Source organism: Magnolia sinica, chromosome 8 (genome assembly GCF_029962835.1).
Source record: "Magnolia sinica isolate HGM2019 chromosome 8, MsV1, whole genome shotgun sequence".
NCBI lineage: Eukaryota > Viridiplantae > Streptophyta > Magnoliopsida > Magnoliales > Magnoliaceae > Magnolia > Magnolia sinica.
In genome coordinates this window covers 80,828,580-80,849,005 of record NC_080580.1, presented here as the reverse complement: position 1 = coordinate 80,849,005, position 20,426 = coordinate 80,828,580, and the positions used below count along the sequence as shown (strand labels likewise).

Sequence of the window (20,426 nt, the reverse complement as noted above, 5' to 3'; positions counted from 1 at the left end):
CAGGGAGCTCCACAACCCAAAGGGAAGGAGCCCGTAGGAGCACACACTCAACCTCCTACACCCATGAACTGAGATCAGGGACGCGGGCAAGCTAGGCCCCAAAGATGCGTATCGACTGCTGTTGGTCCGAGCAGGAACCCGAACCCCTATGCTCAGCCAAGACCCGACAATTGCTTTTGTTGTGGCCACCGAGTCACCAAATCAAATACTTGTCCCCAGCGATAGGTGGCAAAGCTCGCCACTAATGGTAGTGTTGAAAATGCCAAAGAAGATCCAAATACCGAGGAACCAGAGCACGCCACAGATGATGAGGCGGATGAGATAGGTAGGGTTCAACAGGATCATGGCGAGTGACTCGTCGTAAGGTGACTATTGTATGCGCCACGGAAAGAGGTACACCCAGAACGACATAACATCTTCCGAACTAGGTGTACGTGAATCGAAGTCTGCGATGCTATCATCGACAATGGGAGCAGCGGGAACATATCCAAGGTAATGGTAGAAAAATTACAATTGAAAATAGAGCGTCATCCCTCCCCATATACAATTGGATGGATCAAAAAAGTCGACAAAATAAAGGTAACTGAACAGTTCACCATATCCTTTTCAATTGGCAGACATCATAAAGATATAGTATGCGACGTAGTTGACATGGAAACATATTACATACTACTCGGTCAACTATGGCAATCTAACTATGACGCCACTTATAAAGGGCGAGATAATGTGTATATTTTCGTCAAGGACAGCCGAAAAACCATGTGACCCCCATGGGAATGGAGAATCAGCCCAAGACTTCTAAAGTGGATGGACAGTCTCTCATAACAAAACAGGCTTTTGTTAAACAATCTGAGGAAACAGGAGATATATATGCATTAGTTGAAAAGGAAGAATATATGGAGCCTATAAACATCCCAAAGGATTTGAAACCAGTGTTGCAGGAGTTTTAAGGCGATTATGCTCGATGAACTCCCTAATAAATTATCTCTCATACGAGATATACAAAACCACATTGATCTTGTCACAGGGACAAGTTTACCTAATTGCCTATATTATCAAAAAGAATGGGAGATCTTATAGGGACCAGCGAAGGAACTAATCCATGTTAGCCAAGTCAAGGAGAGCATGAGTACATGTATTGTGTCAGCTCAAGAGCCTAATAAACATCAGTGTCAGAAGTTATCTGAGAATCATGAGACGAGTTTTTTTTTTTAAGTGGAGGGGTCTGATGTAGAACATTTCACAGAAAAGGTATTCAAAATCGGTTACATTTCGGCCGTACCGGCAGATTCGTAACAGTAACGGTATCAACCGTTACGCGATACGGCCCCGAAACAGGGCACCTCTGTTTTTTGGGTTCGTAATGGCCGTTACGGCCCATAACAGCGATTTTCGTTCAATCCTGTATTGCTGTGACTGCAAGATACCCAGCAGATGAGAGGAGGTTGATCTCTTCTCGCTGCATCGGACGGACAGGGAGAGCGGCTTGCCTCTCTCTCTCTCTCTCTCTCTCTCTCTCTCTCTCTCTCTCTCTCTCTCTCTTGGTCCCTCTCTCAACTGCGCCCTCTCTCTCTGTCTCTTTGTCTCTCTCTGTCTCTCTCGGTGCTGGCTGCATCACAGCCACGCAGTTTTTTTTTTTTTTTTTTAATGCTCTGCAGTGCATGCTGCATAGTGCACACGCACTATTTTATTAGTAGGGTGGGGCCCACCTTTATTTATGTATAGTAAATCCATGCCATCCATAATTTTTCAAGTTATTTTAAGGCATGATCCTTGAAATGAAGGGATCAAAATCTCAATTGGATCACGCAATTGGGATTGAATGCCCACCGTTAAAATCTTCTTACGGTCCATTATAATGTTTATTTTCCATCCAACCTGTTGATGAGGTAACATGGACCTTCACCTTGATGAAGGGAGAACACAAATAATAGCTTGATCCCAAAATAAAATCTGTTAAGAAATTTTTAATGGTGGGAATTAAATCTTATTTTGTGATCCACCTAAGATTTGGATCAGCCTCATTTTTTGGTCCATGCCCTGAAATAAGTGGGCAAAAAGGATGGACCACATGGATATACAACAAATGCATTGAGGTGGGCCCCACTTTTAAAGGCATGCTCACTAGTGGTCCATCGAAGATTTAGATCTACCTGAATTTTTGGACCATGCCTTAAAAGGAGTTGGCAAAATGGATTGATGGCAAGGATATACAAATACATCAAGGTGGCCCCGCCTGGCCCACTAGTGGTCCACCTAAGATATGGATTTATCTCATTTTTTTCCAATACCCTTAAATGAGTTGACAAAACGAATGGATGACATGTATGTACAATACATAATCGAGTGAACCCCACGTACTTGGCCCTAAAAATTTATACATGAGGTATATATCAACTCAAAATTAACCAATTAAATTTTGGGACCATTGTTGCTATGTCACAATCCCAAAATTAAATTGTTTGAACAATTTTCACTATTAGTTTGCAGACACTTGGTTTTTTGAAATAGGACCATTTGATATTTTTCATTTTCCATTGTCCAATAAATGTCCACCAATCCATTAGTGGGATAAGTGGTAATAGATTGCATTAATTTGAGGCTAGTTTAGGGCATCAAACGGTCCCCTAATCAGCCCCGAATTGACAACACTATTTACCCCAATTTAATTTTAATTTTTTAAAAAGATCTATCAAGGAAAATGATATCAAATTGTTAGGTATATGAATTACATAATATGATACAAAAGTCCCTAGACTCTATATATTGAAATGAAATGTATGTGAGTCACGAAGTATGCAATGCACTGGCACTATAAATAAAAGGAAAACTTCAAAATATAAAATGTTTTGATATTACATTCATTAGATGTTTTGGTATTACATTCATTATAATAAATTTATATAGATATTATATAGTTAGAAAACTAAATATAAAAGGTTTGCAGTTAATTCCAGGTTGTCAGGTTCATAATTCCATCAGACAACTCGATATAGCATTCTCACCAAAAAGTGGACGGTTACAGCACCATAAACATATTTCAAATTATAAATGAATGCATATTTGGAATATTTAGAATAGTCCGGATTTAATGGATATTTTTCCATAATTTTTTTACCGAAATTTTTTTTCGCACCGTTACACACCCTGTATCGGCCGATACAGGGCATATCCGTATCGGCAACAGTGGGCACCATTATGCCCACCGATACCGCAACGGAACACCTTGGTCACAGATACGATCCTAGCATGGTTGGGCGAAAAGAAGATGGACGGTAAATTGATCATAACTTCTGATCCGGGTATCGTTACAAGACACACAACCTATCAATCTTTACTAAAACAGGTCATCCGAGGTGAACCGACCCACAAAGTGGGTCGCATCTATCTGTTTCATTAGAAAACGCGCGCTTTCAGCTCAAAAACGAATTTTTAAGGAAAATTACTATTTTTAGTAATTTCGATTTTTAATATTTTAATTTTTAGAGTTTTAGATTTTTCTTCTTTTTAAAAAATAATTTGTGATCATGATAGGACTCTTCTGTAAAAGTTTATTTGGAATTCTTATTTTTAGAAATTAGGTTTTAGAAGAGTTTTATTAGAATTAGGATTTTTATTAGAGTTGGGATTTTGCTATTTTTGGTAATTACGAAATTTTTTTTTTTCTATATTAATGGTGTAACAGGGACACATACACATTAGAAAATTATCCATTAATGAAATTTTGATTTCTAGAATTACTTCTAGTTTCTATCTTTCCTTGTGGATTCAAGGCATCTCTGTGAGGAGTCCAGAGACGCTCCCTGAATTCGGAGTAGTTATCCCCTTGAGGAAGACGGTGATCGACCTCATCACACCCATCCCTGCGTCAATGGCAGACTAAAAAAATCCTTTCTATTTATACTTCTTGACAAACCATGTCTGTAGGATTTTATACAGAAGAAACCATGTGTGTGGAATCCCATACACAACCATAGGAAAGTTTAGGCTGTATCTTCTTCTTCTTCTTCTTCTTCTTCTTCAAATACATCTTAGATCAATGCCCATCCCATTACATCCACCTATCCCTTCTTAACACCTCCAATGCACCCCCTTTGGAACATCTTCATTAAGGAAAGTTATTGAAGCTAAATATGGTGAGTAGAAGAGGGGATAGCAGCCCGGGGTGGTGAATAGAGCTAAGAAGTCTTTCATCTGGATGGATATAGCTAGTTTGTGAGACTTGACCTAAAAAAGTCAGGCTCGCTTTTTAAGGACACATAAGGTTGAAGATGGTAAGAGGATGTGTGGGTGGACGATTCCATGTTGGTAGAAAATATTCCGCAGCTCTGCGTATTAGGGCTGGAATGCTATAGCTGTCTCACGCAGACAGCAGTTTGAGTTGAACTAGGATGCTACAACGTGGAGCATGGGAGAGAGAGTTGTGATGGGTTTCAAACTCCCTCTCCACAGACTCTATAAAAGAGAGCTGGGTCCCCAATCCTACACGATAGCAGAAATTCGAGTCCCATCTTGTGAATTGCAGAAAGGGTGTGAAGGAGAGGAAGATCCTAAGCTCTACAGGATTTCTGGTACTCTTATCCGGCTTCCATGGCGGCGTCTCAGCTAGGTAAGCTATCCGACCCCTGATCGCCATGTCCCATGCACAGACAGATCCGTGGGCCTATTCCGCATCTAGATAAGATCCCACATTTGGTATCAGAGACAATGTGCATAGGAATGGATGATCAAATTCAACAATTAGGGCTTTCAAATTCGAAACCCATACAGCAATTAGGGCTTTCTAATTTGGATCCCATATCAGATCAGCATCAGGGATTTTCAAATCACTGAATCTAGAAATAGCAAAATTAAGGATTTTAATCCGAAATACAAAATTAGGGATTTCGAACCCTGTATACGGCAATTAATTAGAGATTTCGAAAACCAGAATCCCTATTTGGGAATTTCAGATTCAACTTCCTATTAGGGGTTTAGACTTTCGAATCTCAGATTGGTAATTAGGGGAAATCCAAATTAGCCCCAAATTCAGAGATCAATTGGGTTGTTCAATTCGGAACCCCCAAATTTTGCAATTAGGGGTTTCGAATCCCAAATCCCAAATTGGGAATTTCAGATTCCCATCCCCAAAATCCAGAATAAATTAGGGATTTCGATTTCGAATCCCCAAATTAAAATATTAGGGGATTCAATTTCCAATCCCTAAAATCAGAATTTCAGATTAGGGACTTGGATTCGAGACCCTTTATGCAAATCAGAAATTAGGGATTTCAATTCCATAATCCCAGATTCAGAATATATTAGGGATTTTATCCCATCGGACCTCATCTCTTACCTTGACCTGATGGATCGGCGGCCATTGACGAACGGCGTCACGGCTAGACGAAGGTGATGGCTCACCACCATCTTTCTCCCTCTTTCCGAAGCCATTACCAGCGTCTCGAGCTTTCATGTCCACCAATGGCAGCCGCGGCCACCGCCGTTTCCGACACCGTTTACAGTGCCATGGCTCACCACCATCTTTCTCCCTCTCTCTCTCTCTCTCTCTCTCTCCCTCTCCGTGAGAAAAATTTCGGAGATGGCCTCGAGAAGAGCTAGGGCGCTATTGAGATTATAAAAGACGGGCCTGCAATATAGGACCCGGACTGGAGTTTTCAGGTTACGGGCTGTTGATTGATGGGCCCTAATATCGTTCTAGGCCCATCAATCCTAGTATCTGGTTCCCACAGCAACATTAAATTTTATTTTGGTATGAACCATCTACATGTTCAATCAAGAGCATTTAACCTGTTACATTCAAGGAGTTATGTGCTGTCTATTTTGATATGGGCTGTCTATTTTTCATCTATAATTAGATTTTGAGTTGATCTGGTCAACTAATGAACAACCATACATGAATCTGCCCATCAGGATATATAGTCCATCTATCATTTGAATGACAGTAGCATGATTTAGTTTCGCTCATTTAAACTAGTACAGATCAAATAATAGCTTTGATTCGGCCCTATAGTTAGGCCCATCACCCATCTTTAAGTATTGATATGGACCGTTGGAATATAAGATGTGAAACCTATTTCACTTTAAGGATTTTCAGAAGGTCAAAATCAACTAACTTATGGACCGCATCAGAATAATGAAGATATAATCCATAGAGAGGCAGGATTATAATAGCAATCCTAAAGTCTATATTTGTAGATTTGGTTTTGGTTGTGTTAGCCACCATAGTGACCTCAATCGATGAAAACTTTACAAGTACAGACTTGTAACATTGGGATCAGAAAGATTGCATACAGTTGCGTTCACGTTTTCATGCGTACGGTAACGAAAACATAGACGATTACCGTTTGGCAGTCAAGTGAACGGGTGAAGTAAATGGTGCTGGTAATGTAAAACTGAAAGACTCATCTCACCCATAGGTGTTGAGTGTCTCAAATTTACATGACTTACATCACTCAGCTTCATGTTCAGGAGGATCACTAACATATTATTATTACCTCCCACAGGAGGAATGATGATGATGTGACAGATTCTCACTAAGATGTGATGGTTGGGCCCATCTTCATCTTAGAAGATTCAGTTGATGCCTCCCTTAGCAACTGAATTGATTAACTTTGCCTGATATCTGTTTACATTCACAACATTACTTTTGTGAAGCTATGAACTAATGTGAGTATATGTATATCTCTTATATTTCAGTCTCAATTCCAACTAATACGCATCAAGTCCCTGCCTTAAATGGGTCTAATTATACTCAATGGAAGAACGCCATCGAAGTTGTACTGGGTTGTCTTCAATTAGATCTTGCCCTGATAACACCAGAACCGCCAAAGCCATCTGATAATGCTACTGAAGCTGAATATAATAGATGGGTTGCATGGTTTAGATCAAATGATACATGCCTGAAAGTCATTAAATATTCAATTTCTGAATCGATGAAGGGTGCCATGCCTGAAACAGATAAGGCTAAAGTTTTCCTAACTGAAATGGGAAAACGATTCAAGAAATCTGATAAATCTGAAGTAGGCATTCTTCTGAATAAATTGACTCGCTCGTCCTACGATGGAAAAGGCAACATCCGTGAATACATTGTAGAGCAGATCGAAGTTGTTTCTAAGATCCGTGCTCTAGGGCTTGTACTCACTGATGATCAACTGGTTCATTTGATCATGAACAACCTACCTCCCCAATTCGGCACGTTCCTGGTAAACTATAACACTCTGAAGGACATGTGGTCATTGGATGAACTCATCACTCAGTGCGTCCAAGAAGAAGACAGGATCAGACAGATGATAAAAGTTCAAAATGTTAATATGGTGACTTCAGGACAAGGGCATGGGCAAGGGAATAAAGGTAAAAGGAAGAGGAAACAAGGTTCTAATAATGGATTCTCTGGTCCTCCATCTGGAAACCATGAGAATCAATCTGGAAATGGATCTAAACGCAAACGGGTTAAAGGCAAATCGTGCTTCTTTTGTAAAAAGACGGGTCATCTAAAGAAAGACTGCGAAGGTTTTAAGGATTGGCTCATAAAGAAAGGTAATCATTCTGTTCTTGTCTGTTTTGAATCTAATCTGACCGATGTGTCAGTGGATTCCTGGTGGATAGATTCAGGAACTACTATTCACATATGCACTTCTATGCAGGAATTACTACAGGCCAGGCCACCAACTGATGCGGAGCGCTCAGTATACGTAGGCAATGGTGTCAAAGTTGACGTGGAGGCAATAGGAGTCTATAAGCTTAAGTTGAAGTCTGGTCATTTTTTGAATTTAGTAAATACATTCTGTGTGCCGTCTATAAGGCGCAATTTAGTTTCAATTTCCTGTTTGGATAAGTTGGGATATTCGTTCCACTTTGGAAATAAAAGTTTTAGTATTCACTTCAATTCAATTAAAGTTGGAACCGGCTCTTTAGTAAACAACTTATACCAGTTAGACTTGATTGCCTCTCACGTCTATAATATTAATACCTTGCATGGAAATGTAGTGGGATCTAAGCGAAGACTAGACTATGAGAATTCCTCCATGTTGTGGCACAGGCGGCTATGCCATATATCTCGTGAGAGATTAGACAGGCTTGTGCGAGAAGGAATTTTGCATTCTCTAGACTTCTCTGACTATAAAGTATGCATTGATTGCATAAAAGGAAAACAGACTAGAACGAGAAAGAAAGGTGCAACCAGGAGTGTAGATCTATTAGAGGTTATACATACAGATATCTGTGGACCATTCTCTCCACCTCATAGAGTGGCCACAAATATTTCATTACCTTTATAGATGATTACTCTCGCTTTGGGTACCTATACCTTATCAGTGAGAAATCGGATGCCCTGGATGCTTTTAAAATCTATAAAGCCGAGGTTGAAAATCAACTCGATAAGAGAATTAAAGTTGTCAGATCTGACCGTGGTGGTGAATACTATGGCAGATATGACGAATCAGGACGCAATCCAGGGCCATTCGCTAAATACCTGCAGGATTGTGGCATTGTTGCTCAGTACACTATGCCTGGTACTCCAGAGCAGAATGGAGTTGCTGAGAGACGTAATCGCACCCTTATGGATATGGTGTGAAGTATGGTCAGCAATTCAACATTACCAGAATCTCTGTGGGGTGATGCGATCAAAACCGCAGTTCATATATTAAACAGGGTTCCCAGCAAAGCAGTAAGCAAAACTCCTTTTGAGTTGTGGAATGGGAGAAAACCAAGTCTCCGATATCTACATGTTTGGGGTTGTTCTGCTGAGGCCAAAATTTATAACCCGCATGAAAAGAAGCTTGATCCTAGAACCATAAGTTGTTTCTTCATTGGATACCCAGAAAGATCAAAAGGTTATCGATTCTACTGTCCTTCCCACTCCATCAGGATTGTTGAGACTGGGAATGCCAGATTCATTGAGGACACTGAATACAGTGGGAGCACGAACATAAGAAATTTTGTATTTGAGGAACAAAGGACTGTGACTCCTGTCATAGTCAATCCAGATCACGTGGACATTAATGATGCAGTCGATTCTGCAGTCACTGCAAAGCACTACGTAGAACCTCATATACAAACCACTGATGAGGAAAATCAAGATCAGACCCAACAAGCTGAACCATTGAGAAGATCTGAAAGAGAGAGAAGGCCTGTAAATCGAGACGATTACATCGTATACTTACAGGAACACGACTTTGACATAGGGGTGGAAAAGGATCCTGAATCCTTTACACAAGTCAAACAAAGTGTTGATCCTTCTCGTTGGTTTAATGCCATGAAAGATGAGTTGAAATCCATGCAGGACAATAAAGTATGGGATCTTGTAGAGTTACCCACTGGAATAAGGCCGATTGGTTGTAAATGGATATTTAAAACCAAACGGGACTCCAAAGGTAATGTCGAACGATATAAAGCCAGACTTGTTGCCAAGGGTTTTAACCAACGTGAGGGCATTGACTTTAAGGAGACTTTCTCACCAGTATCCAAGAAAGACTCATTCAGGATCATAATGGCTCTTGTAGCTCATATGGATTTAGAGTTACATCAGATGGATGTAAAGACTGCATTTCTCAATGGAGATCTGAATGAGAATGTGTACATGTTGCAGCCCGAAGGTTTTGTAGCTACTGGCGCAGAACATTTGGTTTGCAAACTTAAGAAGTCCATCTATGGGTTGAAACAGGCATCGCGGCAGTGGTACCTTAAGTTTCATGAAGTAATTTCTTCATATGGCTTTGTAGAAAATACTGCAGATGAATGCATCTACATTAAAACCAGTGGGAGTAAGTTCGTTATGATGATTTTGTATATTAATGACATTCTGTTAGCTAGCAGTGATACCAGGATGTTGAGCGACACCAAGAAATTCTTATCTTAAAGGTTTGAAATGAAAGACCTTGGTGAAGCTTCTTACGTCATCGGCATTGAGATTCGCCGTGACAGAACACTTGGACTGCTCAGCTTGTCACAGAGGGCCTATATTACTAGGGTACTCGAAAGGTATGGCATGCAAAATTGTGCTTCAGGAAAGTCGCCCATTGTGAAGGGCGACAAATTTGGTTTATTTCAGTGTCCAAAGAATGATTTAGAAAAGAATCGAATGAAAGAATTTTCGTACGCATCAGTAGTAGGGAGCATCATGTATGCTCAAGTCTGTACGCGACCGGACATTGCCTTTGTCACTGGAATGTTGGGAAGATATCTATCTAATCCAGGAATGCAACATTGGATAGCTGCAAAGAAAGTATTACGGTATCTTCAGAGAACAAAAGACTTCGGACTCACATACAGAAGGTCTGATCAGTTGGAGTTGATCGGATATTCAGATGCAGACTTCGCAGGCTGCGTCGATACTAAGAAGTCTACTTCAGGATACATCTTCATGATGGTGGGAGGAGCTGTGTCGTGGAAAAGCGTGAAACAATCTACCACAGCCTCATCTACTATGGAAGCTGAATTTATTGCCTGCCATGAGGCATCTAATCAGGCACTATGGTTACAGAGTTTCTTCTCAGGTTTGCAGGTACTGGAGCATATCCCGAAACCATTGAGAATATTTTGCGATAATTCGGCTGCTATTTCCTTCTCTAGTAACAACAAGCATTCGTCAAGGTCGAGGCATATCGACATCAAGTATCTTGTTGTAAAGGAAAGGGTTCAGAATCATCAAGTGTCCGTGGAATTCATCGGCACTAAGCAGATGATTGCAGATCCGCTCACTAAAGGGCTCCCTATCACGCCATTTCAGGAGCATGTAACATCCATGGGAGTCATTGATCCCACAGATGTTTTCAGTTAGTGGGAGTTGAGCGTACTTTGATTTTCACAGACACTTAGAGATCTCGTTTTATACGGTTTGTTTGGATGATTTTGATATAAAGATTTATTTCTGCTTATTTATATATATGCGCAAATTTTTTAAATAAGTGGAACTACAGTTGTGTCTCGTTGGAGACATGAAAAAGCTTCAGGACCTCTTAAGGATAGGCACATATTATCACACTAAAGTGTGTAATCCTTATACCACATTTCCTAGTTCGTGATCTATGTCGTTAAGATTGAAAGTATTTGTGATCGCGCTTAGACTCACTTCGCCTAAATTAAATGTTGTGATGACTACCGCGTTTCGATACTGACTGTTTTGATGGACCAGATTGAATAGCATTACTCATATTGTCCAACTGTTTTCCATTGGTTGACTATTTAGATATTTTCTTAAAAAATATCAAAACTTGTTTACAAAATTATTATATATATGACTATCATTGACGTTGCTCAATGAGGCCCAAGTGGGAGAATGTAAGAACTCTATTTAGTGGGCCTCACTGATCAACGGTCTGGATTGTTATCAGTTGGACTGGATGATTGAGTAGACCAGTGGGCCCCACTTCAGGTGATGTGCTGCGCAGTCTATCTGCGCAGCTCTGCGTACTAGGGCTGGAATGCTATAGCTGTCTTACGCAGACAGCAGTTTGAGTTGAACTAGGATGCTACAACGTGGAGCATGGGAGAGAGAGTTGTGATGGGTTTCAAACTCCCTCTCCACAGACTCTATAAAAGAGAGCTGGGTCCCCAATCCTACACCACAGCAGAAATTCGAGTCCCATCTTGTGAATTGCAGAAAGGGTGTGAAGGAGAGGAAGATCCTAAGCTCTACAGGATTTCTGGTATTCTTATCCGGCTTCCATGGCGGCGTCTCAGCTAGGTAAGCTATCCGACCCCTGATCGCCATGTCCCATGCACAGACAGATCCGTGGGCCTATTCCGCATCTAGATAAGATCCCACATGTGAGACTTGACCTAAAAAAGTAAGGCTCGCTTTTTAAGGACACATAAGGTTGAAGATGGTAAGAGGATGTGTGGGTGGACGATTCCATGTTGGTAGAAAATATTCACATCATTTTGACTTTTACCCTCTTGAGACAAGAAATGCTTTGATAAAAAATTCCTGAGAACTAGTTTGAGAAAAGATGGTATCTTCTGTTCAATTTCATTGAAATCTCTGCGATAGTGAAATAGTTATATGCTAGTGGAACTCCTAGACCTTGCCCACACGCATGCCCAGACATAGGGTTTTGCTAATGTCCAAAGCTTTAAATGGCACACGGCATGCCCTGTAGTCGATTAGGACTGTATTCATTGATACAACTAGGGGCAAGCCATGGTGCGACAATCACGCCATTCAGATTATCCTAAAATCCCTTCTTTCTATTTTTTAACAATAGAACTTTTTAAAAAGAGAACCGAGATGGTACAAAAAACTACAACCCGATCGAAGAAATAAATTACAATCCTTTAAAGCGTCTAATCAAGTGACCCATTCTGCCAATTAAATCTTCGCCCTACTGAAGACCTCAATCGCTCAATCACTCGTATTTTTGAAACATCTACCATTCCATTCCCCCAAAAGGGTCTAATGACCGGCCAACAGCACCAATCTCCACACAACCCTTTTCTTATTTCCCAAGACTCACCCTATGCCACGAGATAAACGAATCTGCCATTGAATCTGGCATCACCCACGGAATGCTGAAAATCCTGAGAAGTCTAGACCAAACCATGTGGACAAATGGGCAATGAATAAACAGGTGATCACTGATTCAGCACTTTCCATGCACATAACACAAACATTGGGGATTAACATTTATCTTTTCTGGTTTGAATTGGGTTGCAATTCGGTTCAATTCAACATCCAAAATGCAAATCTTTGAACCCTACTCCATATATGAATTCCTAAGCTGTCAAAAGGAGTATGATAAAAACTGTGCTTCATCCACAGGCAAAGTTTTAATTGACCTGACTTTCCAGGTCTGCTACAGGTTGGCAACTCTAGCCAAGTGGAAAACTGGAAGCAATGAAAACCAGTCTGCAGCTTATCAACTCCTTGAGGGTGATTCCACGAGCGCTATGGTATGGGTCTCAAAATCTAGGCCAATTCCTTGGAAGTGGCAATATATTCTACATGAAATTAAACGGCTGATGTCTTTGCAATTGGTTTCTTACAATCTTATTGCTTTGAAGCCAATTCCTAGGCCAGTTGTTTGGCCAAGGAAGGAGCATCCTGGAATTCCTTGCGTGTTGGTGACACTTATCCATTGCAACTGGATAATGTTTGTCTCCTTTTTGCAATGAAATCTAAGCATTGTTTATCTCTCGCCGCACACCCAAAAAAAAATCCTCACTATAGTAACCATGTGTCATAGTCAGACACAGGTTGTATAACCTTACAAAGAAGAGATTTGCAGCTAGAAGAGAGTGAGCTTACTGTTCCAGTTGAGCAGCAAATTGTGCAACCTTCTGCTTGCACTGGTTTGCAGATGTAGTCACTTCTTCACTTTGGAAAAGATCGGCTGCACGTTCAAAGTAATCCATCGATCGTTCAAAGTCTTGTTCAGTCTCATATAATTCACCAATTTCCTACACATTAAGATGCAGAACCCAAATCAGCCTGTTAATAAACCTTTATCAACTCCATATTAAGAAATAATGTTGCAGCGAGGGACATATCATGCATAAATATTGGTCACAGAGAATTTTCCATATGGGAGCTACTATACCCACCTTCTACTAATTCAATTCCAAAACAAAAATGGCATACATCAATCGAGTGGGTGATATCAATTCCCTTACCATGACAGGTTTAGGTCCTTTAGGAACATATGGTTACAATTAAATTACAGTAAGAAGTACTTGAATCAAAGCACTCAGAATCCAGCAGACAGGCAGAGAGGAACTCAAAACTTTTTTTTCATTTTTTTTTTTTTTACACATGCACTCACACCACAGTGGTTTTTCACCACAATGGATTCTTGAACCCATGACCTAGTGTTGAAACTCTTGTGAATCTACCACTGAGGAACTCGAAACTGATTGTAAAGGACCACCCAATATGATAGACTGAAATAAATATTTCCACACATTTTCAGATCAAAAAGTTATAAGTTGCAAACACAGCAAAGACTTTACCTTGCAGTATCTTGCAGCCATGTTTAATCTCCCAATCTCCAAGAACAGATTCATGGCCTGATTTAAGCAAGATATAGCTTCTGCAGAGTAGATTAAAAAACACCCAATATCATCAGTGTGCAAGAAAAAAATCTTTAAAAAATAAATAAAATCAGTGCAAGAAAATGTGTTTCATTTATAGATATTTTTATGATGAAAGAGAAGCAGCTAAAATGGATAGAATGGAAACAGAGTTTCTTCGTACATATTTGGAGGGAAGTAACTTGTGGCTGCAGACTTGATAAACCATGGAACTTTCTTATTATTGGCAACTAAATGAACTAATCAACAAGAAAGAGGGTGACTGCAAAAAGATTCATCAAGATGGTGTATACACACCCAAATATAAAGGGGAAGTCTAGTGATCTTTCCTACTCCAAGGAATCTACAATGGAAGCAAATTACCTTGATACATGCATAATGGAGACACTACGAGAGGAAGTCCTCACCTTAATCTCTTGAACCCTTTCCACCAATTTACCCTCTTTTGCAATTGGTGTTGCTACAGCACCTCCTGCTCTAGTGAATTGTCCACACTTTACAAGTGTGAGTTCTATGTTATGGCTAATGATTTCCAAACCATGGACCTCAGTTGAAAGATCGATGTACGTATAGCATATGCCATGGCCGATAACTTAGCAAATCATGAGATTTAGCATCTTGAGATGGTTCTCAGATGAAATATAAGGAAGAAACAGAAATGGATGGGAAGAACAAGAATTGCAAGGGAGAAGGCCGTACATCTTAGGGAGTAGTTGGAGACTTGGAGGTTTGCAATTCAAAAGAGGGGAGGAGACACTGGTGTCAGTAATTCAAGACAAAGAAATAGAGCACTCTTGGGTAAATGGTTATAAGAATAGGATCAGGACACCCCATTTCTCAAATTTTAGGACATGGATAACAGTACGAGCATGCCATTCTTGACTAGTTATTCATATTTCATTGTTTTTACTGATAACATTTCATCCATTCCATTAGTTTTAGGTTCTATGTAGTAACATAATGCTACTAACAGTCTTTCTAGCATGCTAAGGTGGAGGTGGAGACTATGAAGGGAATTTACAAATGAGTATTAGAAAGTATTAAGTTTATGGTAGGTACAGGGGATACAAATAAGTTTTCAGAATGGCTGTTAATGCAGCCCACAGTGGATCACAATCAGATCAGTTGATTGTTGGATCAATATGGTGGCCACATGTCCAAAAGAACACCCGATGCTAACAGCTAGAAAGTAAATGTGCATTCTTCATTTACAAGGACTTGGATCAATCTGGACGACTTGCTATGGTTTATGTAACTTAGTTAGAAAGTAGCATTTTATTCTTTTCTTTTTTAGAAGATGATGAAACTATTATTAAAAAGGAAGGAGGAGGGGTGCCAAGAAAGCGACCCAATTACAGCCCAAGAAAATCCAAATTACATCCGGTTAGCTTAGGAGTACAAGAGGTCCATTCAATGACCAAAGCTCTGGCCCTTCGAGAAGATCCTTCCGCTACTTTTGAAATATTATTGAAACACCTAGCATTGAGTTCTTCCCAAACTTCCCACCAAATAGCGAGCAAAGATAAACTCCAAAGCAATTTCTTCTCTTTTCCAAGGATAACCCCATGCCAAGCACTCAAAAGAAGATCAACCAACTCCAAGAAAGACCGCAGAATTTGGAAGCGACCAAGAATATCAGCCCATATCAACCTCACAAAAAAGCAATGCATAAGAAGATGATCCACAATCTCCTCATTATGCATACACAAAAGGCAAATGTTGGGGAGAATCATTGATCTCTTCTGAAGACTATCAATAGTAAGGATTTTCTTTCTCCCTACCAAAAACCCAAAAGCAGCAAATTTTGGGGGAATATCATAATGCCAAATGAACCTGGAATGCCTCAGCTCCATTTGATGGCCGCCTCCACGCACAAGGAAATAAAGGGATTTAACCAAGAACAATCCTGACTTATCCACCCTCCAGATCGACTTATTTAGGTCGACAACAATCGAGACGAAGAGATGATGCAAAAAATCCCTAATTTCAACTGGATTATGGGGTATATGACTGGAATCCCCAATATGGGACTTGGGATTCGAAATCCCTAATTTCTGATTTGGGGATTCAAATCAGAAAACACTAATGGCTGGATTTGGGATTTGAAATCCCTAATCAGCCTGTATGGGATTCTTTTTATTTTATTTTATTATTATTATTATTTTTTTTTTAACTTTTTACACACGCACACACAACCCCACACACTCATGCCACACGCACACTCGATATTCAACTGTGATGATGATGTAAATTTTTTTTCCCATTTCTAACACCTTCAAATTTGGACTACTCACTATTTACTTTTGACCATCTACTTGATAGCCATCAATCAGATAGTAAGGATTACTTGATCAGTGTGATTTTTGAGATGCTCCACTCATAGTGAGTTATGAGACCCATAATTTCAATGATCTGGTTAAATCTACTTGATGTCTTTTCATTAGATTTTAATCGCCTCTGTATAGCTGAGCATTTAATAATAATTGTTTTGATTTTGTTTAGTTGGGCAGTTTGAAATTTTCAATCTAAGAATATAGGCATCGCCTGTAGTAGGTCTTATAAAACTGCCTCAAATCGGAGATGCATCAACTGTAGTAGGGGTGTTTTTGCCCTAACGTTAGCTCGGATCTTGGGATGTTTATGGATTAATCATGCTCTTTTTTACTTTCATAACTCTGATCTGGTCGAAATGTTAGGGTTTTAATTGTTGATTGTAGATCTAGTTTATGTGTTTTTTTTTCAGCCAGAAGATTTGACCGTAAGAAGACTAGAAACAGAGAATACCTTCATGAGCAGCCACCTCAGGAAAATATGTTATGTTGTGCCTTGTGTTATAATCAGGGTCTTTTGCATGGGAACTTCTTCTTCTCTAGTTTTGATGCAGGCAAGATAACCTTTCTACTAACCCAGAGGTTTAGGTTGATTTTACAAAACGGGATTGACTTCTTTTTTTTTTTTGGTATATATGCATTGGATTAATTACAAAATAAGGCCATAAAGGTTTTCAAGTTTAAGATTCAGATGTTGATCTATTAGAGCAATCGGTGAAACAAAATCATAAGTGATGCATCATCCATTGATTACAGACAATAGGCAATTTTCAGATATATCACAAGCTCACGTGACACAATCTGGTGACTCTTAAAGCAGTAACCCATGACAATTTCCAGATTAGTACAACTCTTAGAGCAGTTACCCATGACAATTTCCAGATTGGTATTCTAAGTGTGATTGTGTATGCTTGCTTGCGAGGAATTTCAGGTTTAATTTGTAATAATTGTCTGCATCTTCCACTGATTTGGTATTGGAGCAGATAGCAACAACCATTTCAATGGACATGCATCTATTCCTCAGAATTTTAGAACTCCACTATTGTTACAAGTGGTTGCATCCTATTTCTCAGAATTTTAGAAAGAAACATAACAATGTATAGAATTTGCATCTCATGTATGGTTTATGAACTTTCAACATGCCTAATTTCTTTTGAAGGTCAAGTGGTGGACATGGGACTAACAACTACATCCTTACTGAATTCTGAGAAGTTTCCTGTCATAGTCCTGAATTCATTATTTTCCAGTCAGGTATGTACTTTATTTCTTCCAAATTTGTATTCTTTGGCCCTTTCTGTAACCATTAGATAGATGATAATCTATGAAGAACAGTATGCCAAGCACTGACACTCTTAACAATTACATATTACTACACTTTACACACTGCATGGAGACAGATTGATGGCAAATACATCTGTTCAAAGATGGCACATGTGGGCATTCATGTCTTGTGGCTACAAGTAGTATTCCTCTGTTATGTAACTTTTGTGTAACAGTAACATGTATTGGTAACTAACAACCAACTCCACCTAGCTAGTTGCTTGTCTAGTTGCCTACAAACAGAGAGTGTAGCATGTGTGAGTGATCCAGGTTTACTAGTGTACCAAAAAAAGGAAAGCTGTAGAAGCTTCACACATTCATATTGGGTCTATGCTCTTGAAAATGAGAGAACAACATTAACTATAGATTATGAAGAGCTTTTGATAGCCATGAATGTTATAAAAATCTAAGAAACAACCCATACAGATTGACCATCACATTCGCCTAAAACAGCCCCTTACCTCGTATGAAGAGTAGTGTAGCTTTTGACGAGTGATGACCTGCAAATGTTACAGCATTGGTGGCATGAGTAGCCCTGCAAATGATATTAACAAACTATTAAAAAAACAAGTTGGCTCCTACCTAATTACAACCGTATGGATAGATAATAAAGAGAGGTATTTGCCAAAAAAGGTTTACATTTCTCTTTATTATAATATGGGTAAATAACAATTCATACGGTAGGAGCCAACTTTGAAGGTAGGAGCCCTGCAAATCATTTCTCTTTCGTAGAAATTGTGGGTTTGGATGCAAATTAGAGCACAGATTGCAATTTTGAAGGTAATTGGGATTGCTTTCAAAGTTGAATGCATGCCATTTCAGGGTTTTTGCCTAATTGCTAGACCATATTCTGCTTATGAAGATGGTGATTCTGGAACTTATTAGTTATTAATATAGTGATTCTGGAACATCTTACACATTTTCAATCTTACACATGGAGCCTACCCCTGCTGAGACGCGGATCGCGTACTACCCCCGCCCGTCCCTAGCTCCGAACGGGCAGGTCTGTGGGCCGGCCCACCGTGATGTATCTGTACATCCGAACTGTCTATCCCTTTTCTCAGGTTATTTTAAGCATCAAAACAAAAATGAGGCAGATCCAATGATCAAATGGATCACACCATAGATGACTCTTGCATTTAATGCAACTGACATTCAATGCTTTGTGCATTTTAACGCAACCAAGCTTATTATTTGGTGTGGTCCACTTGAGCGTTGGATATGCCTCATTTTTTAGTTGATGCTTTAAAATAATATGAGAAAATGGATAGACGGTTCGGATGTATAGATACATCATGATGGGCCCGCCTACAGACCTGCCCATTCGGAGGCAGGGGTAGTACGCAATCCGCGTCCCCCTACTGTGTCTCACCTGAGTTGTTGATCTGTCAGACTTTTGGCCCAGTACACAAATGTAGAGGGCTCACCTGATGGACGGAGTGGATGTCACACGAAACATATTGTTACATGTTTTCACGGCTCCATATTGTGACGAATATACATCATCCATGTGTACGATGTTCCAGAATCACTATCTTAATAACTTTTTGTTACCCCTGGTTGTCATTGTCACCATACACATTTTCCAATCTCCCATAGACACGAACAATGATGTGTACAGGTAAATTCACTTTTTCTTATTCCTTATATTGTTTTCCAGTTATATATGTGTTGGTTTCAGAGTACAGGTAGCGATAGAAAGTGTTGGTCGATTGTGGCTTGTAGACAATGGGATGAGTAAGCAACAATACGAATGTGGGAGGCCTTCCCCAGGTATCCAGATGTTTTTAGATATATTTATATTATTTTTAAATATATTAGCTCGAAATTGATGGAGCAAACCCGGATATGCGTCGGAGCTATCCGAATGTTGAGCGGGGGTCCCTGGAAGGTGGGAACCACTGTTATGACCATGATGAAACTGTCCATTTCCTATGGACAGCATTGGAGGGGCCTGGCCATTTGGACAGGCTGTGTTTATATCTGTATTTGCTTGAAATTGATGGAGCAGACCCGGATGTGCATCAGAGCTATCCGGATGTTGAGCGGGGGTCCCTTGAAAGTGGGAACCGCTGTTATGACCATGATGAAGTTGTCCATTTCCTATGAATAGCATTGGAAGGGCCTGGCCAATTGGAGCAGGCCGTGTTTATATCTGTATTCGCAGGGACCACACCCTTAACCTATAACCTAAACCTATTCTCAAATCCCAAAACCTATAACTACAACCTAAACATATAACCTATAACCTAAACCTATAACCTAAACTCAATTCCCTAAACTTTAACCTACAACCTAACCTAAACCTATTCTCAAATCCCAAAACCTATAACCTAAACCTATAACCTATAACCTAAACCTATAACATAAACTCAATTCCCAAAACCTTAACCTATAACCTAACCTAAACCTATTCTCAAATCCCAAAACTTATAACTATAACCTAAACCTTAACCAAAACTTAAACCTATAACCTTATCCAAAATCGAAAACCTTAACCTTAACATATAACCTTAACCTAAACCCATAACCTAAACCTAAACATAAACCTAAACCTATAACCAAAACCTATTCTCAAATCCCTAAACCTAAACCAAAACCTAAACCTAAAGCTATAACCTAAACCTATTCTCAAATCCCTAAACCAAAACCTATGACCTAAACTTATAACCTATAACCTAACCTTAATCTAAACCTAAAACCTAAACCTTAACCTATAACCTAAAACCTAAACCTAAACCTAAAACCTAA

At 39.6% G+C, this 20,426-nt stretch overlaps 2 protein-coding genes across 2 annotated transcripts in view; both read right to left on the bottom strand.

Moving 5' to 3' along the window:
* Window positions 1-14,096, bottom strand: part of LOC131253503 (alpha-soluble NSF attachment protein-like) — a 31,439-nt gene extending 17,343 nt beyond the window's left edge. Inside the window, exons 1-2 of the mRNA XM_058254529.1 lie at window positions 13,945-14,096; window positions 13,244-13,395 (exon numbers count right to left, since the gene is read on the bottom strand). Of these exons, the coding sequence (XP_058110512.1) occupies window positions 13,244-13,395; window positions 13,945-13,998 (206 nt within the window). The 5' untranslated portion in view covers window positions 13,999-14,096. The remainder of the gene's footprint in view (window positions 1-13,243; window positions 13,396-13,944) is intronic.
* A 1,281-nt stretch (window positions 14,097-15,377) lies between these two features.
* Window positions 15,378-15,878, bottom strand: LOC131254337 (uncharacterized). Its single transcript, XM_058255325.1, has one exon. It carries the CDS (start codon window positions 15,876-15,878, stop codon window positions 15,378-15,380), a length of 501 nt encoding a protein of 166 aa, XP_058111308.1.
* Window positions 15,879-20,426: the final 4,548 nt, after the last annotated feature.

Coding starts and splice junctions, on each gene's coding strand:
- LOC131254337 (XM_058255325.1), bottom strand. CDS start 15,878: ATGGAGCTGAGGCATTCCAGGTTCATTTGGCATTATGATATTCCCCCA.